The 24,184-nt window shown below is 38.8% G+C and overlaps 2 protein-coding genes across 3 annotated transcripts; one reads left to right on the forward strand and one right to left on the reverse strand.

Annotated features, from left to right (window-relative positions):
- Positions 1-6,737: 6,737 nt before the first annotated feature.
- LOC119775956 (glucose-induced degradation protein 4 homolog) lies at positions 6,738-17,353 on the reverse strand. Of its 2 annotated transcripts, XR_005279718.1 has the most exons (7): positions 16,950-17,353; positions 13,816-13,875; positions 12,258-12,365; positions 12,067-12,168; positions 11,845-11,975; positions 7,431-7,989; positions 6,738-6,857 (listed from the first exon to the last, which is right to left on the reverse strand). XR_005279718.1 is itself a non-coding variant. In XM_038274126.1 (6 exons), the coding sequence occupies exons 1-6, from the start codon at positions 17,136-17,138 to the stop codon at positions 7,926-7,928; spliced, it is 654 nt and encodes a 217-aa protein (XP_038130054.1). In that variant the 5' UTR covers positions 17,139-17,353; the 3' UTR covers positions 6,742-7,925. The 2 variants fall into 2 exon arrangements, 1 of the variants encoding a protein (XP_038130054.1); XM_038274126.1 differs by having other exon boundaries at positions 6,742-7,989.
- A 127-nt stretch (positions 17,354-17,480) lies between these two features.
- atpaf2 (ATP synthase mitochondrial F1 complex assembly factor 2) lies at positions 17,481-22,891 on the forward strand. Its single transcript, XM_038274124.1, has 8 exons — positions 17,481-17,828; positions 17,907-17,951; positions 18,534-18,682; positions 19,206-19,303; positions 21,423-21,503; positions 21,594-21,706; positions 21,790-21,905; positions 22,041-22,891. The coding sequence occupies exons 1-8, from the start codon at positions 17,711-17,713 to the stop codon at positions 22,176-22,178; spliced, it is 858 nt and encodes a 285-aa protein (XP_038130052.1). The 5' UTR covers positions 17,481-17,710; the 3' UTR covers positions 22,179-22,891.
- The last annotated feature ends 1,293 nt before the right edge of the window (positions 22,892-24,184 follow it).

Here is a 24,184-nt window from a genome sequence, read left to right on the forward strand (position 1 = left end):
TGAAGGACACTCTCTCTGCTCTGGAGAGCAGCTTCAGTGAAAGACTGATACACCCTCGCTGTATAAAGGAGAGATTCCGCAGATCCTTTCTTCCTTCTGCTGTCAGACTGTACAACCAACAATGCTAGCTCCGTATCAACCATATGTCCACCGTCACTTTACCTGTTATTATTGCATATCTATTGTATACTTCACTCATACCTATTTAAATCTGCAATAATTTAATACAATCAATCATTTGCACAGAACTTTACTGTTGTCATTTTATACCAGTGTTGCCTTGTCTCACTGTATATACTTAATGTATATATGTATATATATATATATATATATTTTTTTTTATATATTTTTAAATATTTTTTTTTTATACTTTGTATTCTTCTTCTTCTTTTTTCCTACTGTACTGTGATGCAACGCTGCAATTTCCCCACTGTGGGACAAATAAAGGATTATCTTATCTTATCTTATCTTATAATAAAGTCCTATTTATCTAACAGTTGGAGATGTAGATCCTGAAGTCAAAGCTAAGTATTCCAGACATGTTTGCAGCTGTAATTTTATTTAAATTGTTTGTTTTCATTTTAATTTTCTATTTATTGTGCAAAATGCAAAAAAAAAGCATAAAAAAACCTACAAAAAAGTATGTTGGAGCTAGATGGAGCAAGATGTAAGCCATTTTGAATCAAAGCCATCACTTAACTTTTTTACACTCATTTCATATCTGAGGGAACTCCTACAGATTTCCTGATACATACTTCTAACTGACTGAGCTAAGACTTAAGTCATTAGGGATCAAAAGCTTTCTGTGGCATCAAATGATGCTTTTATTGAAGATTATTAAATCAGGTACACATGTAACCTACCAGGACCTACAAAAAAAAGTATCTTGAAGCATGGGCCAAAACCCCACAGTACGCTGGTTCAACCGCCAAGGACAAAGGCAGACTGCAGCGTGTCATCCAGTCTGCAGAGAAGGTGATTGGCTGCAATCGTCAGATCTGTACGCCTCCAGGACTCTGAGGCGTGCAGGGAAGATTGTGGCTAATCTCTCGCATCACAGCCACAAACTATTTCAGACACTTTCCTCTGGCAGGAGGCTGGAACCCATCAGGTCCAAAACTTCACACCACCAGAACAGTTTCTTCAAATCCGCTACCAGCCTTATCAACAAGGCCCAGAGACCCGCATGACACTGAAACCACCTCTCTCCATCCCCCGTTCAGGACCTAGAAGCTACACCAACGTAGCATCTCCAGACATCCTGCGTTACATATAACTATAGGTTCTGTAATTCTTGATATATATCTGATTGTTCTGCACCATCAACACAAAGTCAACAAGCAATTTTCTCACATTTACTCATATTGTATCATAGTTAACTTCACCTATAGCTCTTAACTTACAGACAGAATATTCACCATGCATAGACTTTTGGCATAGGGATAGAAAGTGATCTAAATTATTTTCTGCTTCAAAGCATGTGGGCTATGCATAAAAATCTGACCTCTCACAATATAACATGGTGTAATAAGTTCAATGCCAGTTCAGAGGAGTAACATGCTACATCAAAGTAGCCTATAAAAACTGGTGAAGCATCAAAATCAGACTTCTTTCCATAAAACAAAGCAGCCTAGTATGAAATTTGGTACACATGTGTAACCTACAAATACTGACAAAAATGTCTCTTGAGCCATGGTCCAAACCCCACAACAGGACTTTGGAGATGCCAGTGTTTGTATGATCTGGATTGGCAGGTTTCAATTTTGTAAGACATGGTGTGTCACATTCTAACAATGCCTCTGAATATTTTCAGACTTTTCAGTCTATTGTTAGAGGCCTTTCCATCAAGGAAGCAGCAGTTTCTGATCCAACTGCTCAGATACGGTTTGTATACTGGCAACGTCAAGCTTCGTGCCAAAAAGTAAGCCCTAGTTTCATAATCACCCAGCCTGTTATGGAACCGTAATGTCTCATTACACACATATGTGCAGCCCTCAGAGGGAAGAGCAGCTAATAAGGCTAAGGTGAAGAGAGTAATAAGGAACTTTTAGGATTTTGGCACTAATCAATGCAAACTGATCTTTAGCACTGAATGGTTGGGAGAAGATGAATGATTGTATAGGTTTTTCACTAAAACTAATATGAAAGACTAACTGGCTGGATTAGCAGAGCATTGTGAAGCTGATTTAAACAATTATCCTGAAAGACATAGGCTACTTCACCCAATCGGACATAACTGTAATTAATTTGGAAAGATGACACAATGATCAGCATCACTACAATATAAAACAGTTCTTTTGTAAACCCACCAGGTGGCAGCACTGGGTGGCTAGTGAAACCAGAGGATTCTGTTTCTTCAGGGACCGTTTTCCTGAATAACTTACTAAATACATCAAACAATTTCAGATGAAGATCCTGAAGTTAAAACTGATTATTTCAGACATTGTGTCACCAGGTAGTTTTATATGGGTTGTATATTTTCCTTTTAAATTCTATTTATTGTGGAAAAGGTCAAATTAATGCAGGTGTAGAGGTATTTATGGCTGGTGAACACTTTGTGGCATCTCATCGTTTTCTAAAATAAGATCAGTCGTAGGCACTAATGTGGCCGGGAGTCACAAACGTCTGTCACATCATCAAGTGTTTCATTTAATGAGTGGATGGATGAGGTTTTTGTATTTGTGGATGTTTTATTTTTAACAATTAGTATTAACAACATTGCAGTGTTTAGTTAATAAAAAGCAAGAGAATGCAGTTGGTTTACTAGCAGGCGTTGAATATGTTAATTTTCTCCTCCCAGTGATCATCCTACCAGATGTACGACTGTAGCAGCTCTGTGTTTTCAGCACCACAGATGTTTGAACAGAGCTGCTTAGATAGAAACCGAGAGAAGCTAGTTGTTTTAAAATAAAATTAAATATGATAACCCATTTTCCCACTAATTAGCAGACATATTTCTACTCCTCTAAAAAAGTATTAATCAGTGCTGCACTTTGGATCCATAAATGATGGTTTATGTTTCCAAAGACGGACTGATTTCAGCTCGTTTCTCACTTGCTTTGATGATTAATAGTATGAGGAGCCAAGTTCAAGGGATCCCAAAACTAACAACCCAAAAATGTATTCAGTAACACTGAACCACACAACGGAACGAACGAATGATCCAACCAGACCCCAGAAAATACAATAGAATATAGAGATTTTTTCCCCTAAAAATAACATTACTGAGATTGTTCCTTTGCCTCCTTCTTACCATAATAAATGCAGACATCTATTTTCATGCCAATTTGACTGACTTTAAACATAGAGACAGAAACTGCACCCACTTCAATTCAGGGTAGAAAAAGATGCAATTTTTGCAGTAATTATAATTGCATATTAGAATGGAGCAAGGTAATGGCAGCGTCATGCTGGGGAATTATTGTTTTTTTTTTTCAGCAAGAAAAATAAGCTGGCATGGTGTTGGAGATACAACAGGTGGTTTAGATCAGAGCAGATCTATGGGATACAATGGCCTAGTCAAAGTCAAAGACAACAAATGTCAATCTTTAAATGTTCTAAACCGAATAAATCCCAAGATTTTAACTGGATCTTTAACAGTGCTAAGTTTTCCCTCTGAGCACTTTAACATGTTTTTTTCTATTTCAAAGCCAACTTTTTGTCCTTTAAAACAATGGAGAGAAAAAACACCATGCATAGACTTTAGGCATAGGGATAGAAAGTGATCTAAATTATTTTCTGCTTCAAAGCATGTGGGCTATGCATAAAAATCTGACCTCTCACAATAAACATGGTGTAATAAGTTCAATGCCAGTTCAGAGGAGTAACATGCTACATCAAAGTAGCCTATAAAAGCTGGTGAAGCACCAAAATCAGACTTCTTTCCAAAAAACAAAGCAGCCTAGTATGAAATTTGGTACACATGTGTAACCTACAAATACTGACAAAAATGTCTCTTGAGCCATGGTCCAAACCCCACAACAGGACTTTGGAGATGCCAGTGTTTGTATGATCTGGATTGGCAGGTTTCAATTTTGTAAGACGTGGTGTGTCACATTCTAACAATGCCTCTGAATATTTTCAGACTTTTCAGTCTATTGTTAGAGGCCTTTCCATCAAGGAAGCAGCAGTTTCTGATCCAACTGCTCAGATACGGTTTGTATACTGGCAACGTCAAGTTTCGTGCCAAAAAGTAAGCCCTAGTTTCATAATCACCCAGCCTGTTATGAAACCGTAATGTCTCATTACACACATATGTGCAGCCCTCAGAGGGAAGAGCAGCTAATGAGGCTAAGGTGAAGAGAGTGATAAGGAACTAATCAATACAAACTGATCTTTAGCACTGAATGGTTGGGAGAAGATGAATGATTGTATAGGTTTTTCACTAAAACTAATATGAAAGACTAACTGGCTGGATTAGCAGAGCATTGTGAAGTTGATTTAAACAATTATCCTGAAAGACATAGGCTACTTCACCCAATCGGACATAACTGTAATTAATTTGGAAAGATGACACAATGATCAGCATCACTACAATATAAAACAGTTCTTTTGTAAACCCACCAGGTGGCAGCACTGGGTGGCTAGTGAAACCAGAGGATTCTGTTTCTTCAGGGACCGTTTTCCTGAATTACTTACTAAATACATCAAACAATTTGAGATGAAGATCCTGAAGTTAAAACTGATTATTTCAGACATTGTGTCACCAGGTAGTTTTATATGGGTTGTTTATTTTCCTTTTAAATTCTATTTATTGTGGAAAAGGTCAAATTAATGCAGGTGTAGAGGTATTTATGGCTGGTGAACACTTTGTGGCATCTCATCGTTTTCTAAAATAAGATCAGTCGTAGGCACTAATGTGGCCGGGAGTCACAAACGTCTGTCACATCATCAAGTGTTTCATTTAATGAGTGGATGGATGAGGTTTTTATATTTTTGGATGTTTTATTTTTAACAATTAGTATTAACAACATTGCAGTGTTTAGTTAATAAAAAGCAAGAGAAGGCAGTTGGTTTACTAGCAGGCATTGAATATGTTAATTTTCTCCTCCCAGTGATCATCCTACCAGATGCACGACTGTAGCAGCTCTGTGTTTTCAGCACCACAGATGTTTGAACAGAGCTGCTTAGATAGCAACCGAGAGAAGCTAGTTGTTTTAAAATAAAATTAAATATGATAACCCATTTTCCCACTAATTAGCAGACATATTTCTACTCCTCTAAGAAAGTATTAATCAGTGCTGCACTTTGGATCCATAAATGATGGTTTATGTTTCCAAAGATGGACTGATTTCAGCTCGTTTCTCACTTGCTTTGATGATTAATAGTATGAGGAGCCAAGTTCAAGGGATCCCAAAACTAACAACCCAAAAATGTATTCAGTAACACTGAACCACACAACGGAACGAACGAATGATCCAACCAGACCCCAGAAAATACAATAGAATATAGAGATTTTTTCCCCTAAAAATAACATTACTGAGATTGTTCCTTTGCCTCCTTCTTACCATAATAAATGCAGACATCTATTTTCATGCCAATTTGACTGACTTTAAACATAGAGACAGAAACTGCACCCACTTCAATTCAGGGTAGAAAAAGATGCAATTTTTGCAGTAATTATAATTGCATATCCGTTTCTAGTATTCAACGCTCTGATGATCATGTTCTGCATATTAATGAAGGCAAACATGCTAAATGACTGCATCTGCTTCTGTCACTGATGCAGTTCTGTCTACAGTCAGTAAGTAGGTCAGCTTTGCACACTGTCAATTTTTCAAATTTTTTATGCACGCAAATATTTAATAGAACAGGACTTCAATGTGTTGGATAAAACCACAATATAATTACCCGGAACTGAGCATTCTTAGAATGGAGCAAGGTAATGGCAGCATCATGCTGGGGAATTATTGTTTTTGCTGGCATGGTGTTGAAGATAAAATGGATGGTTTAAATCTATAGGTTAGAATGGCCTAGTCAAAGTCAAAGACAACAAATGTCAATCTTTAAATGTTCTAAACCGAATAAATCCCATGATTTTTACTGGACCTTCAATCCAACGAGGTGCTAAGTTTTCCCTCTGAGCACTTTAACATGTTTTTTCTATTTCAAAGCCAACTTTTTGTCCTGTAAAACAACGGAGAGAAAAAAACACCATGCATGATTCATGGTTGGAATATGAACCGTTGCAGGTGGATGAGAAGACACCCACTAATATTACTGAGATTTCTACATAAAGATTTTCTCATAACTGCCAGTGTCCCTTCTTCATTCTTCTGCTGACTGTGCTACATCACAGCAAAAACACAGATCATTATAAATGTATTAGAAGATGTGTTGGAGGATGTTTTGTGATAAAAGTAGCCCAGGAAACCTTTACGTCTGCATGACAACCAATGAGAACTACTCAGGGAGGTGTCTTTACACTGATCTGTCCATTCTACTTCGACTTCAGCTTTGGTCCTTGATTTTCTTCTTACAGCAGTGTCCTCTCTGTTGTCTCAAAGCTGCATCCAAATCTGAGGTCCAATCAGAACAGATCATTTCAATGCAAGACATGTAGAGCCTCCTCCCCTTCAGGTGGCAATAACATGCCATGGTATTTATTCTCCACTAGATGGCAGTGCAGCTTATATTTTATGGGCTCTTTAGTGAGCATCAGATGTTCTTTGACCATAAAGACAACATTTCACTTTAAAAAAAAAATCAAATGAATTATAATAAAAAAGACAAAGAGAGATGTTTGGATTTTTCTTTTTAATTTAAATGATTCACTCCTTACAGTCACTCCAACCTTTATTCCCACGCATTCCTCAAATCAACTTGTTGCAGCTGTGGTGAGCTTGAAAACCATGGCACTATGACATAGCAGAGAAACAACATCAGGGATGGGCTTTGTTAACAGACTCTTTCACAAAAATAGTCTCTTTAATGAAGGTAGATCGTATATATTTTAGGAACAGAATAAAACTTCACCTCTGAATCCTCTGGGTGTAATAATGTTTGCTTTCAATAAAGTGTTGCATAGCCGTGGAGAAAAACAGGGAGGAAAATTAACATGATGCTCAGTTTAATGCTGATGGTAGAATTTCCTCCTTTTAATACTTTTACAGGATTGTTCTGGTTGGGAACCTTCACCGATAAAAACCTGACCTGCTTTAAAAGCCCAACTATAAGCCTCATAGACACATGTAGAGCTGACTCAGAATGAAGAGAAAATCCACAACAATCCTAAATGAGAAGAATCTCAAAAAGCAGCTGGATGAAAATAGAGAAAAGCTTATTTCAGGAATCTCCCAGATTGTACCTTTTTTTTAAAAAAGTGCCTCTCGCTGCTCAATCAGTAAAATAAGAAAATATACTCTTGGCAGACCAACAAACAACTTTAGCTTAAAAATACTCTGTCACCATTTAGACTTTCCGACCGTCACCTTCTCTCCTGCTCTTCGTCTTCCCAGACTTGCTGGTTCTGTCCAGTAATCGGATCGGACTCCGTAGAAGAATCCTTGTCCAGCAGCAGTTCAATGTGTGCAAGCTGCTCTTTCTGCACCAAAGCTTGAGCTGTTCCTTGTGGCAAATCAGGAAAGGAGAAATCCCAACAAGGCTTAGAAAGAGTCTCGCTATACTGAGCCAAGCGCTTTAAAAACCAGACGTTAAAACAATGGAGGAAAGGGAAACTCTACAGGAACCACACCCAGTCCTAGCTGCTGGTTCCAGCTTCTCAAACTCCTGCCGGGAGGCACAAAAGCACATTCCACCTGTTCCGCCTGCATCCATACATTCATGGTGCTCGTTTAGGAAAATGTGAGCATGTGCAGGTCTCCAAGCGTTTCTGTCATTGCAGGTTGGCGTCCTTTAACTTCTCAGCAGCATCCGCAGACCTTCTGCTTTCCCAACAATAGAAAGATCCTGGAAGCTGACAGTGGTCACCGGAACTCATAGATTGCTGCACTGTGCTCAGGAACATGGGTGAGGTTCAGGGACTGGTACCTAGACAACAGAAACAACAAGAAATGTTAAAGGGCTCATCATGCAAAACCGAGTTTACATTGTTATAGATGAATAATGACAGTTCAGTGGGTGAAATGGATGAACAGAGAAGTTCAAACGCCATCGACAGCTCCTCCCTCACAATTCTAAACTTCCATCATAAAATGGGTGAATTCAAACGAAGCACCGTGATGATGTCAATTCGGGGATTTTGCCTTATTTGGTAATTTTGTTACGCCTCTAATTTGACATACAGACCAGCCCACTGGTTCTCTGGCCCAAGAACATGAATAAAGGTAGATGGAAGACACCAGTTTAGCCGTTTAGCCTACAGTTGGGTTTACTTCTACAAAAAGCGGGCAGTTTCTTTAAAATGAGCCAGAACCATGGGAGTAAATGCAGCGCTCCAGGCTGCACAGAGAAAGGGGAACATTTTACATTCTTCCCAAGGATTCGAAGACTCGACAGGCATGGATTATTTTTGTGTATCAGAAGATCCCTGCAAAGTTTTAATGCTCAGCTGTTCATTTGCTCAAAGCATTTTACAGAAGATAACTTTCAAAGTCTTGGAAAGTTCAAAGCAGGATTTGCTAAACTTCTTTTACTGAAACGTGGGGCTGTTCCGACTGTAAGGCCATCACAACCGCAAGCTGTAAGTACTATTTTGTCGCTGAGCTGTTGATAGCAATGTTAGCATATCTATGGTGACCAGATTTGGGTTTCTGAAAAGTAGTCGAGAGGAGCCAGCTGAGGTGGCTCGGGCATCTGATTAGGATGCCTCCTGGATGTCTCCCTAGTGAGGTGTTCAAGACACGTCCCACCAGGAGGACACCAAGGACACGCTTGGTTATTTTTTAGGGTTGAGGCGCAGAAAGGCTTGAAAATCAAGTGAAGTCTATGGAAGTAAAAACACGGTCCTCAACATATAGCAAGACGAGGGTGTGTGTGTGCTTGAAACATATCAGGTATAACCCAGCCGACGCATAAAGGAAGTAGCAGTAAATCAAGAGAAAAATAGATATATCATGAAAGTTTTAGTTATCCGTTATTAAGTTTATCCTTTACAGCCTTTATTAGCTGTATTCAACAAACTATTCAAATCTTCTAAAACGCTGACATACCCTGAACTTTCTATGTATTTTTTCAATTTTGGGCGAATACATAGCGTATGTATAAGTAGCCTACAACTAATGTTCAGCGAGTGCCTAACTTATGCATAACGCACGGCAGCGCAATGCCCATGAAACGTCACAAGCCAGTGTCCTGAGGGGAGCGGAGATGCACCCAGAGGCGCCCGGCCTGCATCAAATGATGTCTTTGATCTCGGTATTAACCTAGCTGCTGTTTACTGCCCACCCAAAAGAAAAGAAAAGAAAAGGAAAGAAAGAAAGAAAGAAAGAAAGAAAGAAAGAAAGAAAGAAAGAAAGAAAGAAAGAAAGAAAGAAAGAAAGAAAGAAAGAAAGAAAGAAAGAAAGAAAGAAAGAAAGAAAGAAAGAAAGAAAGAAAGAAAGAAAGAAAGAAAGAAAGAAAGAAAGAAAGAAAGAAAGAAAGAAAGAAAGAAAGAAAGAAAGAAAGAAAGAAAGAAAGAAAGAAAGAAAGAAAGAAAGAAAGAAAGAAAGAAAGAAAGAAAGAAAGAAAGAAAGAAAGAAAGAAAGAAAGAAAGAAAGAAAGAAAGAAAGAAAGAAAGAAAGAAAGAAAGAAAGAAAGAAAGAAAGAAAGAAAGAAAGAAAGAAAGAAAGAAAGAAAGAAAGAAAGAAAGAAAGAAAGAAAGAAAGAAAGAAAGAAAGAAAGAAAGAAAGAAAGAAAGAAAGAAAGAAAGAAAGAAAGAAAGAAAGAAAGAAAGAAAGAAAGAAAGAAAGAAAGAAAGAAAGAAAGAAAGAAAGAAAGAAAGAAAGAAAGAAAGAAAGAAAGAAAGAAAGAAAGAAAGAAAGAAAGAAAGAAAGAAAGAAAGAAAGAAAGAAAGAAAGAAAGAAAGAAAGAAAGAAAGAAAGAAAGAAAGAAAGAAAGAAAGAAAGAAAGAAAGAAAGAAAGAAAGAAAGAAAGAAAGAAAGAAAGAAAGAAAGAAAGAAAGAAAGAAAGAAAGAAAGAAAGAAAGAAAGAAAGAAAGAAAGAAAGAAAGAAAGAAAGAAAGAAAGAAAGAAAGAAAGAAAGAAAGAAAGAAAGAAAGAAAGAAAGAAAGAAAGAAAGAAAGAAAGAAAGAAAGAAAGAAAGAAAGAAAGAAAGAAAGAAAGAAAGAAAGAAAGAAGAAAGAAAGAAAGAAAGAAAGAAAGAAAGAAAGAAAGAAAGAAAGAAAGAAAGAAAGAAAGAAAGAAAGAAAGAAAGAAAGAAAGAAAGAAAGAAAGAAAGAAAGAAAGAAAGAAAGAAAGAAAGAAAGAAAGAAAGAAAGAAAGAAAGAAAGAAAGAAAGAAAGAAAGAAAGAAAGAAAGAAAGAAAGAAAGAAAGAAAGAAAGAAAGAAAGAAAGAAAGAAAGAAAGAAAGAAAGAAAGAAAGAAAGAAAGAAAGAAAGAAAGAAAGAAAGAAAGAAAGAAAGAAAGAAAGAAAGAAAGAAAGAAAGAAAGAAAGAAAGAAAGAAAGAAAGAAAGAAAGAAAGAAAGAAAGAAAGAAAGAAAGAAAGAAAGAAAGAAAGAAAGAAAGAAAGAAAGAAAGAAAGAAAGAAAGAAAGAAAGAAAGAAAGAAAGAAAGAAAGAAAGAAAGAAAGAAAGAAAGAAAGAAAGAAAGAAAGAAAGAAAGAAAGAAAGAAAGAAAGAAGGTTTGCAGTCGTAGCAGATTCAGCGCCACATCTGCTAGGAAGTTTGTTGGTCGTGGGTGTGAATGCAGGGAAGATCCATCACACTTATCCTATGATGGGGATGCATTCTGGAGGAGAACCTCCTTTTATACCAAAACGCTGCCAATACGCCATTAAACAGTAGCTGTTCAGCGGTTGTCTGGAACATGTCAGATACATTGATATGTGTTGGAGATAAGTTCTTTATAAGTTACGCATCAGCTACGCACAAGTTACTCATAGCTAGACGCCACGACTTATGAGTAACTTACACTTAACGAATGTCAACGATCAGATAACTTACCTGTAACTTATGCCCCACATGTGCCGTATTGACCTGTGCCAGCGTGCTCACAACTTATACAAAACAAACCCATAACTTATCCAACGTGTGCCAGTGTTGTTGCCAGATTTTTTGTACGTCAGGCATATGCTGGTCTAAATCGTCAAGGTGTGACAGGGGCTTTAGGATGAAATATAGACATAAAAGCTGAAATTAAGATTTTTCTGCCCCTAAAGCTCTCTGTGAAATCACTGTACAAGATGTATTTACAAATGCACATAGAAACATGTTGAAGCATTAATAATTAGATCAAATATTCTTCTTTAATTAAGGAACAGTGAGTGTGATTACTATCAATTATGCCTAGAAACCAACTAAATTATTGTTTTCATTCATACTTTAATGAATTAATAAAGCAGAAGCTGATCTGATTAATAATTAAGCAGAAGGGAAAATATTGTGAGATCTAATCTGTCTGGATTGGAACCACCGTGCTTGGACTCTCCACCCTGATATAATATTCTTTTTGGTTCTGCATTTTTTATTTTATTTTTTTTCCTACTTGCTTTGATTATGTTTTATTTTCCTATATTTTAATCATGTAAAGCACATGCATTGTCTTTGTACTTAATTGTGCTATACAAATAAATTTGCCTTGCCTTGATAAAATTACATATAATTTACGTTCCTGCTTATGTCCACCTGTTCTGTACAGTAACAGTTTAATGTTACATCCCTGACAGTTTCCCTGCAGTACATTTTCCAGGTAATCCTAACTCTGAGCATCCTTAAAACAACTGGTTACCATTCAGAGCTCCTGTGGTAGTAATAGCCCTCGATTGTGGCTGTGGACTTCTGGAAGCAGATGTAGTAAAAGCCGGCGAAGGAAGCCCCACTGATGTCCTTGATGGTGTGATCAGGAACCAGAAACTGCTCCTGAGGAAGATGGAACCACAAGAAAATATAACAGGCGACCTTCGGAGACACACTGAGCAGACCTGCAGAATGCATGCAAGCAGTGTCTTACTTTCCACCTCATGAAGATATAATCAGAGTTCTTCAGGTCTTCATAGTCGAACTCATCAGAGTTGAAGGTCTTTGCGTATTGGTAAAAGGCCTGGAACTTGCCCTGAACAGAAAAACCTTACTGTTAAGGTACACTGGTCGACTGGAGATGGATTTAGCCAATATTTGCTGTAGTAAAAGTCTTAGGGATACCCAGTGCTTTCGATCCACATCTTCATCTGCGTCCCACTTCCTGGTGAGAAACGGCCGCTTCCTGCTGATGATCTCTCCAGCGAAAAAGGTTGTCAGAGTTGGATATTCCTACAGGAGAAAGCAGGAAGTGTTTAGTTCAGTTTTTTTTTTAATACTTTATATTAATCAGCTCTAAGCAATGGAGGCATGACTCCTCTGACTCCCGGATAAATGAAGAGGGTCAAAGATCAGGGGAGGTGGAGACCTCAGCCACACACAAACAACTTTCTTTCCTGGGGCCCTAATCAGAGTCACCCAAGTTCCCGAATAAAATGTTTTAAATTTAAAAAATGAAAAAAAAATTGAATAAACCGATCCCAAAAGTGGACAAGCTACAAACAAGTAAAAGGTACACATTGCAATTAACTAAAAGCAGGATTTTGATTTAAAAAAAAGCACACAAAAAAACCCCAGAAATTATATAAGAGCAAAAAACATCACGGTACATGTAAATGTAACAATAGATATCACAGAAATTTATCAACGGAAAGAGACTCATTAACAAGTCCAGAACCCCCCGCCAATACAATATATCACAGGGGCAAAATACCATATTAATCCAATTTTTAGTTTTACAGTTGATAAATGCTTTTAAACTTGAGAGCTCCTAGTTTTCTGGGGTTTCATGAAGAGCCTTGACGATCGCATCCCTGATGCTTTCACCATTACCGGTCATCACTGGGTGTTCTTTAAAGCTGCCTTATAAATCTGGGTATGTGAATAACAGGTTAGGGCTTTAAATGATTTCATTCGTGTTCTTTGTTTTTTTTGGGGGGGGGCAACATCTGTGCAAACAAACAATGACCCAAGGTTCTGCTTCAGTCCAACTCTGCTCAGTTGGTTTGAAATAGAGAGACGAGGACAGATGATTATAGGTGCTTCTCCAACTATTAAAGGACATGTGTCCCAGGCAGAAATTTGAAAAGACAAAAACATTTGTAATTTTTTTTTGTGCTGCATTTAGTAGACTAGATATGGTTTTATTATGAATGCTGTTGCTATGTGTCCTTTATCCATTGTCCAGGTTTATGGAAGGTTCCATTTGTCCTCTAAATCAGCTTTCAGAACCACTAATGACAGGATGTCAGTGTTAGCTCCATGGTTCTAGGGTGGCCTCTAAGGTGCAGTAGGAGATCTTTTCTGACGCATTTCTTTACCATGTGGCTTAAAGATCTCCCCACAGCCGCTTAGCAAGCAGTGAAATAGAAGGTCTGGAAGTGAAACTAAAAAATGAGAAATCAATGATTAACCCCAACCAATCACAAAAGACGGTCTGGTCCGTTGTACACGATTGGTTCCTGACACGTCAATCATGAAGATGCTGCCTCATAAACATGGCCAATGAGTTCAATGATGACTAAATGTTCTACAAAATGCACTAAGAAAACTTCTTTTTCATTGAACTGAAATTGCTGAGTTTTCTTCTTTTTTTTTTTTACTAAATGATAGATTAAACAAACATGGAGCTTTTTTGTCTACATATCACAACATGGAGGAATTAAAAGAGACAAATACTCACTTCTGTCAATCCCTTGATCTTCAAGTAGCCACACAAGTAGGAATCTTCCATGGTGACGTGCTTTGACAGGAAGAAAACAAAAAACTAAATAGTCATTCCCAGGGATCCTACAACATAAGGCAAGTTAAAATTAAGACTTTTTGAGACTTTTTTTTTGTCCCTTGAAATAAAACTTTAAGACCAAATTCACAAGAAAACCTGTTCGCGTCAAATTTAACCTGATGCTTATTTTAACATAAACCATTACTTTGTGGCCCAGTAAAGAAGCTAAAAACACTCTTATAACATATGTATTGAACAACTTATGAATGTAATTCACAAACTTTGTTTTGATCCCTACTTAAAGTCCATAATAGCTCTGCTTTCATTGTAGGCGAACCGCCAAACATTATCCGCAGATTTGGTGCTACTGGTGCTTTTTTTGATGTTGGAGATGCTGTAGAGGCCTTGCAGAGACAATGGTGGAACAGAGCTGAGAAAAAGCTGCTGCTTCTCTTTAAAGGAATAGTACACCCAAAACATGATTAGCCTTCATTTTCTACTCACCCTCATGCTGAACAACACTCTGGAGTACTTTTTTGATATCTCAAATGCATCTGGAGATCTGGGAGGCTTCTTGCTGTCTGCTGACATTCAAATAATGGAGGTCTATGGTGCCCGAGACAGAAAGGTCCATAAAAGTCCACAAAAAACGTGTCAATATTCCTCCATACTGCTCGTCCAATGTATTCCAAGTGTCCTGAGTGGGTAGCATCCATAATTTACTCGAAACTAAGTCATTTAGAATGTTTTTAGAGCATAAACAGTAGTTTATAGGATTTCCTAAAAGCGCGTTCACGAGTCTACGGAAACCGCGGCAGACCAAACCAGACGAAAGTGCGCATTCAGCTCGGCAAAGAACTCATGCTCTTCCTCAACACTGAAGTCCTCAGACATTTTTCTTTCGTTGTTTCTTTCTTTGCACAGGTAAACAGCACATTTCTTCTTCTACGCTTGCATTATTGGCAGAGCAGACGCTGAATGCGCACTTTTATCTGGTTTGGTCTGCAGCGGTTTCCGTAGACTCGTGAATGCGCTTTTAGGAAATCCTATACACTACTGTTTATGCTCTAAAAACATTCTAAATGACTTCATTTTGAGTAAATTATGGACGCTACCAACTCAGGACACTTGGAATACATTGGACGAGCAGTATGGAGGAATATTGACACGTTTTTTGTGGACTTTTATGGACCTTTCTGCCTCGGGCACCATGGACCTCCATTATTTGAATGTCAGCAGACAGCAAGAAGCCTCCCAGATCTCCAGATGCATTTGAGATATCAAAGTACTCCAAAGTGTTGTTCAGCATGGGGGTGAGTAGAAAATGAAGGCTAATCATGTTTTGGGTGTACTATTCCTTTAACTTAATTCTGGTGCTTTGTTTTTCACATGCCTGACCCCACAGCTTTCATTCTCATGGTGCTGAGCTCCAATGACTTCTTGCTCAAAATACGCCATTCCTCATATACATCACCTGGTTCTGTTTTTAGCCATTGCAAAAAAACTCTGGCTGGATAGCCCATTTTCATTGAATTTACACTTCCCCATGTTATTGCTAACCTGACAACAGCCAGATGCATGTCTCACTCCGCCTAGCTCAGCTGGGCGGAGCGAGACATGCATCTGGCTGTTGTCAGGTTATGTTATTGCTGCATCACCCAAACATTGTTTTTATTGGTTCTGCCGTCAGGATGGAACTAACAATGCTTCCAGCTAAGCTGTTCGGTAAATGTGAAAAAATTTTCATGACTTATTTAAATTTTTTATATGAATTACAAAATAAAATCCCATTTATGACTTGGTGACAATTTTAAGACCTACGAAAGACTGATTTAAGACATTATAATACAAATTAGGGCCTTATTTTTATATTGAAGAATTCATTGCCTTTTAAGACTTTTTAAGGATCTGCAGGAACCCAGATTAAGCCATATTTTTTATCTGAAAACTTTGAGAGAACATTGAGATCAGCCTAAATAAATAAACTAAACTTTATTGATCTCACAAAGGAGAAATTAACTCTCTACATTTAACCCATCTCCTTTGGGGAGCACTGGGTTCAGGGGCGGAAATAGTTGGGGGGTGGCCATGGCCACCCTTACCCAATCATTGGCCGCCCCTACCATTATTTTCCCTATAATACAGATGGTGACAGCAGTAATGCTCTCAAGTGGAATGTTCCAATTTAACATTTAAATGTTATATATGTAAACAATTTACCTGACAAAAAACAACAACCCTGCGGTTAATTATGCACATCAATATATTAACATTAAAGATAAATACAGAATTCATGCTCTTTTCAGAACTATTTTTTGTCTCTGCAAGTCCTGTAGGAATATTCAATGATCAGTAATCAATTTAATGTAGATATTAGTACATGTAAATATACATTTTGGTCAGATTATTATTAAAAGTAGGTTAGTAATTACAATAAATAAGATGTTCGAGCCACAACTCAAAACTGAAAGAATTTTATCCACTACACCTTTAATTTAGACAGCATGAATGTTTAAATATATGCGTGTATTTGTTAGCAAAGGCTGTAGGAAAGTATAGTTTGTCTTTATTTAGAAAATATAAATGTTGTGATTGTTCATTTTGGAACAGTGTACACTGACCCTGAGGTTCTGGCACCCATCTGCTTTTGGCCACCCCACAGAGTATATTGGTTATTGCCTGACCACCCTTATTTAAATGATTTGGCTTGTGCCTCTGATTGGGCTGCCACAGTGCAGCGTCCAGAGATCCCAGGGGTGTCGAACCCACAACCTCAGGATTCCAAGCCTGTTTACTAACCACTAGGCGACACTCCCACAACCTGTGTACTGTTCCTCATATATAACATATCGATATTGATTTGTTGGCGTTTTGGTAACATTTTATAACATTTGGAGATCAATTTTTTTTTATACTTCAGTTGTATGTATTGTATAGCTGTTTTACAAACAAATCAGGGTAAGTTAAACGAAGACGTGCAGAAACGAGATTTGTTTTTTCCAGCTGTCAGTCATCACGGCGTCAGATTGACACATCACCAAAATGCCTTTAACATTTACACTCAAACATCAATATTAAGTTCAGCACCCTACCTGCAAAACAACCTCCACATCATAAGAGTTTCCTTTGCTTTTCTGATGGCCTCTAAATTTGGAGCCGCTGTACAGGAGCGAGGTGACGACGCCCGGCTGCTGGGTGTTTATCGGCGGCGGTGGGATAAGCGAGGCCGAGGATGAGAAGGCCGCGAGGGAGGCGCTGAGGTATCCAGCGGGGACTGGCATGGCTTCGCTGGCTGCTCACCTACCGCAGTCAATAGCCGTGCTGGCGGAGGACTCCGCTCGCTTCTACGGACAGCTGAAGGAGCGCTGGGTACATCCAAAACCATTCAAACACCCATTTATCTCCGCTAGAGCACAGTTTGCCAAGGCTCTCAGGAGAAGTAGAGCGGACTTCGTTGCTGCGCTCTAGCGGGAGCATCGCGCTCTCCCATTGGCTGGAGGAATCCACTTCACCAACATCGTAACCGATCATTGGATGAATATGCGGAAGTTCTCACGCAAACGTTTGAGTGTAGTTTTTTTTCATAACGCAGAAGGTTTTACAACGGTGTTAAAAGACTACATATCCCTTTCTCAGAAAGCTCATAAAACCGACTGAGAGGAAGGTCACACGCGTGCTTTTGAAAGCTGAAGCTGCTTTGCTAAAATAAAAACAAAACCAGCAGATATTAGTGTAGCTGCTTTATGGAGTTAGTTTTAAAGGTATAGCGACGCTAACAATGCAGCAGTTTTACTGACCGACAGTTTTCTGTATCTTTATCTGTTATAGCATCTCCACCTCATTAAGTTCAGCTATGTTTAGAGGCATTGCTAGACTGCAGAGCCACTTTGGAGGTTTTATTTCTCATTCAAAAGTTTGTTCAAGACATCAACAATACAGGGGTGCCCTGAAATACTCCACTGCCTCAACAGGTAGGAAGATAACTGCACCTTATAGAAAATGAACAGATGCTGAATTGTGTTGATGTTGCTGTCTTGTTTCTTTACTAGAGAGGAAGAGATTTTATCAGGATGTCAGTATATCCCAGGGTGAAGGTAAGCATAAGTCTCAATCCTTTAGCAAATTTTCCTCTAAATTGCCCTATAATTAGAACCTTTCAATAAACATGAAAAGCTTCCCTACAGCGTTCCCGTAGCATGATGCTGCCACCACCCAGCCTCACTATGGGGTGATATGCAGTGTCTGTTTACTACCAAACATGAGTTTTATGAAATGAAAATTATTCAGTTTTGGTCTCTTCTAACCTCAGCCCAGCTGCACATATTTGCTGTTTATGCTGAATGGCTATTGCTGCTCTTCAGTAGAGACCAGGTTTTCATAGAGTGGGACTAATGGCTCCTATGAGTTTTACTGATTAGACTGGATTAATTGTTAACACTTGATTTAATTTTAAAGTGTCAGATTATAATCTGACACTGTGCTATATTTTTTTTTCTTTCTATTTTGCAGTTTTCTCATCTGGTCCAATCCCATTATATTACACAGTAATCTGTGTTTGTAACATAACTGTGCATAACTGCATTTGAGTCACTGTGAAGATTGCTGTCCTCTTGCGTTATTCTGCTGTATAAAAAATATTTGTTTATAATAGTTTTTTTTTTTAAACGAAATTACAGGTGGTCTATTTGAGGTAAACCTTGACAAGAGGAAGTTAAAAACTCCCAATGGGCAGTTGTTCACCGTACCAAATGAAGCGCTGGCCATCGCCGTGGCTACAGAGTGGGATGCTCAAAAAGACACAATCAAGTTCTACACCATGCACCTGGTATGGCTGTTTACCTTTTCTCCATTTGTTAGATCTTAAAGGTCCTATGTTATATATAAAATGGTGCTTTGTGTGCAGTGTAGGTTATCAGTGTTTCACCATTATCTCCATTATAGAATGTTGTGCTAGCTTCAATAGTGTTCTCCCTCATATTGCAGCACACAGCTTGGTTTTTACCTGCTATAGTTTTAAAAAAAGCTGCTGTGGTACTTCTAAATGCAGGATATTTGTGTTAAAATCTGCCTGTTTTATTCCTAATGTCCTGCAGCATGATTTTAATGCAATATTACATAAACTCCATATCTTGTCATCAATACTTTAAGAAGTCAGTGTCTCTGATGTCAGACATCAGTCTGAAACATGACCATCATATTAATATACCCCCAACGCTCAGAAGTGGTCATCAGGTGAGCCTCAGGCTTGGATTTTATGAGAGGAAACTACCTGTAGAGATTCTGCTTTGTTCTTTTTTTACCTGATGAATTTGAACTGATTTCATTGGGGTTGGAAACTTTCTCTACAGACTACTTTGTGCAACACTGCTCTGGACAATCCCACTCAGCGCAACAAAGACCAGATGATCAGCGCTGCTCTTAAGTTTCTGGAAACAGACACCATTTGGTATGCTTTTCTTAATATTGTGTGCTAACCTTCACTAACTTCCTTTAGAAATGTCTTCTCCCTCAATAAGTGAGGTTTTAGATGCTTCTGCATTTCAAACCTGTTGACAGATTTATCAATATATATAATCTAAATGGATCTATGCCCATTCTCCTCCGATTTTAGGTTCGAAGCTCTTTAATGCTTTTCATATTATAAAAAAGTAATTTTACAGGTTGACAGATTTGGATTTTTGCAGCATTTTGTTGTTTCATTTTGCAATGTTCACAGACTAGTCTTAGAATAGAGGCAGAATGAAGCAGAATAATGAAAAGTGATGCCTATGTCCTCCAGCAGTCTAAGCCCATAGCAGCAACTATAGAGATAGCTCAGTATTACCTCAGCCACTAAAACTATAGGTTTATTAAAAAGTAAAGTTCTAAGCCTTGTCTTAAAAGTACACAGGGTGTCTGCCTCACAGGCTAACACTGCTAGTTGGTTCTATAGGAGAGGAGCATGACAAGTGAAAGATCTGCCTCCCATTCTACTTTTAGAAATTCTGGGAGCCACTAGTAAACCTAGTAAATAAGAAGCCCTAATCTATAAATTAATTACTCTACAAGGATAAATTCTGATTTCTGTTTGGAATTTTTGACCTCTTCAGTCTGCAAAGCTCGGTTGTAGAATATAAGTGAACATCACCCAAGCTATTCCATGATTGAGGGGGAGGGTCAGGGGAGCTACAACCACTTTCTGGGTTCCAACCCCACTGTTGTGTACAGCAGGTAGGAAAACTCTGCTCCACAAAAAGAGAACAGTTTGAGCCCTTAGGTAACGATTTGATGCTAAATCCTGATAGTTTGCCTTCTGCACAAGTAAAGAATGTGTTGTTGTTTTGTTTCAAGCATTCTGAAGCTAGATTTCTTGAAATATATGATTGAAAGCATATTAATATGACATCTAATCGTGTATAGCAAATGAGTGTTTATTAGACAAGCCTGTAGCTGATGGAGAGCAATTGGCACACCATTTTTGACACCTTGTCAAATGGGCAACAGACAGAGAATAACTTCAAGAGATCCTGCTACCGACCAGCGTTGGTTCATGGAGTAACTTGCAGAATAAAATTCACTTGCGATAACTGCTACCCAGCTTTCTGAAACCAAAAATCCACGATATGCAGGAATATACAACAGAATTTACCTGAGTTACTCATCCCACTTTCTGAAACAGGGCCCAGCGGGGCCTCTAGAGAGGGCTGATGCTGTCCATCAATCTTAAGGCTGTAATTGAAATGTAAAGAACTCAGAGTTCCTGCTGTAGATTTACTCCATCTTAAAAGAGAAAGCAAACAAACCATAGAACTTATCACAACGAATTGGGTGAATGTTAAAATAAAATTCATGCTTGGATTATTTGATTTGATCAATTCTATTAAAACCAAAGGGGCATCGGACTAAGGCTACGTTCACACTGCAGCCTGAAGTGACCCAAATCTGATTTTTTTGGCCCATATGCGACCTGGATCTGATCTTTTCATGGCTGTCTGAACAACACAGATCCGACCCAGGCCACTTGGTTATGTGGTCCTAAATCCGATACAAATCTGATCTTTTCAAATCCGACCTGGCCGTCATTAATTCCCGACAAAGGGTTCTATTATGCATCTTGCTACACAGAAGCTGCAAGAAAAACAACAACCATGGCAGATGATGATGCGGAGAGCAGTATTTATGTTTAACCATATTCAAAAGATTGAGTTTTTATGGTTGGAAAAGACCGCTAGATGTGCGCCGGCACTACCATCCATGTTTACTTCCGTAAACATAGAGCACGCTTGCCTATGAGGTCATTGCGTCCTCTACTGCGCATGCGGGACATTGCTTTGTGTGACTGCAGTTCACACAGGAGATCACATACAAGTCGCATATATTTGGAAATGTGAACGGCAATGCAAAAAAAAATCGGAATTGAGCATCTAGGCCTGCAGGGTGAACATAGCCTAAGAGCTCTGAATCAATTGCTGGCCTTTTGGAGTGAAACGAAGCTCAGCATGACACTAAGGGTATAAAGATTAGGCTTCAAATGGGCTGTATGTTTGCCAAAATGTTGTTATTCTCGCTTCTTTGTGTGGTTTTAGCTACAGAGTAGATGAACCTCCAGGTTTGGTTGAGCTGCAGAAGAATGAATGGGACCCTGTGCTTCACTGGATTGAAGACAGGTAAGAGTTAAGGAGCTGATGTTGGAGTAATGCTTGTTCTGTTAAATATGTAGTAACTGCAAAAATATTCCTCCTTATTTTATGCAACAGATACAATGTCACTATTGGATCTTCGTCCAGTATTTTGGGTCCTGAGATCCCAGAGGAAACTAACGACACGTTCAGACAGCACCTGAGTTCATACACCCTCTGGTCCCTGACTGGTAGAAGATCAGCACTGAATATTTAGATGCCCTTTCAAAGCCTGGGCCTTAGTTTATGATCATCTGTGGTATCTCCTGTGCAGGGCTGGAGTTTGTGATCTCACAGCTGAAGTCTTTGGTACTTTCCCTGGCGCTGATTGACAGACATCTGAGCGTAGATCAAGCAGTGCTGCTGTCCAGGCTGGAGGAGGAATACCAGGTAGGATGGACTAAAAACACGGCTAAACAAGGTCTATTATGAAATCTGCCTGGTTTAAAAACTCTGCAGAATTAGCTTTTTATTTGAGACATTTGTTTTCCATTTTTCTTGATTTTGTTGTCTCTATTTTTTCAGATTCAGCACTGGGGTAATGTAGAGTGGGCACATGACTACGACATGTATGAGCTGAGGGCACGGGCAGCTGCGGGAGCTCTTTTTGTCCACCTCTCATCTGAGAGCTCAACCGTGAAACGCAAACTAATGCAGGACTGATCAGGATTACCTGGTACCCATTGAGCAACAACGGCAGCAAATCTACCCTAAAACATTGAGCTTCAGAGGCGGAACTCACTGAGCAACCCATTACTACATTGTTCTAGTCAGCTGTGACACATACCAGAAGACTGAGTCACCTGTATTTAGTAAACCGCATCCATGTTTTCTTGATGTCAGTATGACTCCCTTTCCACTGGGACATTTTGGAAACAGGTTCCATGGTCCTCAGCCCTTTTAGAATAGAGCCATCACCTCAGCACATACTGAGTTTAATGAGTACCATCATTGTTTGGCCATGATTATTTCATTTCAGGACGTGGTTTCAATAAGCTGCCTGTTCTTGATGGTTCATGTAGTAAAATATAAAAATTTGAAAACCTCCAAATAGGAAAGTTGAAGTTTCACAGCCTCAATATCAAATGTATTGTCTAAATACTAGCTCTAGTTGTCAACTCTGTTTATTGTGCATGTGTATTTGTTTGTGTATCAGTAAATCTGAGAGGTTTTACTGCACAGTGTCTGTTTTCCTGTCATGTTACAGGGGCACAGCAGCTGGCACATCCCACTGAGTCTAGTACTGTTTGGTTTAAATAAAATAGGAGAATTTGCTAATTCAGTGAGAAATCAAACTATTGTTGGTATTGCAAGGGGTTTTCATCATGTGTAAGCCAGAAATCATCAAAATAACAATAAAGGCTTTGAATATTTCATTATGTACAATGAGTTTCAAATTCTTAAATTAGGGACAAAAATTTTACATTTAATAATTTTAGGTTTAAAACATTTCAATTACCACAGCATCAGAACAATAATCTTAATTGTTAAATGTCTGTTTTTTAAAATCATTTGCATTTTACCTAGTCACATAATTTTCCAGATATTACATTTTTTAAGCTTTTAGATAAACAAAACATCTAAAGGCCTTTAATGGGTATTACCAGTTTAAAGCAGGAAATATATTTTTTCCAAAGTTTTTTTTATATATATATATATATATATATATATATATATATACACACTATATTGCCAAAAGTATTTGCTCACCCATCCAAATTATTGGAATCAGGTGTTCCAATCACTTCCATGGCCACAGGTGTATAAATTCAAGCACCTAGGCATGCAGACTGTTTTTACAAACATTTGTGAAAGAATGGGTCGCTCTCAGGAGCTCAGTGAATTCCAGCGTGGAACTGTGATAGGATGCCACCTGTGCAACAAATCCAGTCGTGAAATTTCCTCGCTCCTAAATATTCCACAGTCAACTGTCAGCTGTATTATAAGAAAATGGAAGTGTTTGGGAACGACAGCAACTCAGCCACGAAGTGGTAGGCCACGTAAACTGACGGAGCGGGGTCAGCGGATGCTGACGCGCATAGTGCGAAGAGGTCGCCAACTTTCTGCAGAGTCAATCACTACAGACCTCCAAACTTCATGTGGCCTTCAGATTAGCTCAAGAACAGTGCGCAGAGAGCTTCATGGAATGGGTTTCCATGGTCGAGCAGCTGCATCCAAGCCATACATCACCAAGTGCAATGCAAAGCGTCGGATGCGGTGGTGTAAAGCACGCCGCCACTGGACTCTAGAGCAGTGGAGACGCGTTCTCTGGAGTGACGAATCGCGCTTCTCCATCTGGCAATCTGATGGACGGGTCTGGGTTTGGCGGTTGCCAGGAGAACGGTACTTGTCTGACTGCATTGTGCCAAGTGTAAAGTTTGGTGGAGGGGGGATTATGGTGTGAGGTTGTTTTTCAGGAGCTGGGCTTGGCCCCTTAGTTCCAGTGAAAGGAACTCTGAATGCTTCAGCATACCAAGACATTTTGGACAATTCCATGCTCCCAACTTTGTGGGAACAGTTTGGAGCTGGCCCCTTCCTCTTCCAACATGACTGTGCACCAGTGCACAAAGCAAGGTCCATAAAGACATGGATGACAGAGTCTGGTGTGGATGAACTTGACTGGCCTGCACAGAGTCCTGACCTCAACCCGATAGAACACCTTTGGGATG

Source organism: Cyprinodon tularosa, unplaced genomic scaffold (assembly GCF_016077235.1).
Source record: "Cyprinodon tularosa strain WSP-4 unplaced genomic scaffold, ASM1607723v1 ctg90, whole genome shotgun sequence".
Classification (NCBI taxonomy): domain Eukaryota; kingdom Metazoa; phylum Chordata; class Actinopteri; order Cyprinodontiformes; family Cyprinodontidae; genus Cyprinodon; species Cyprinodon tularosa.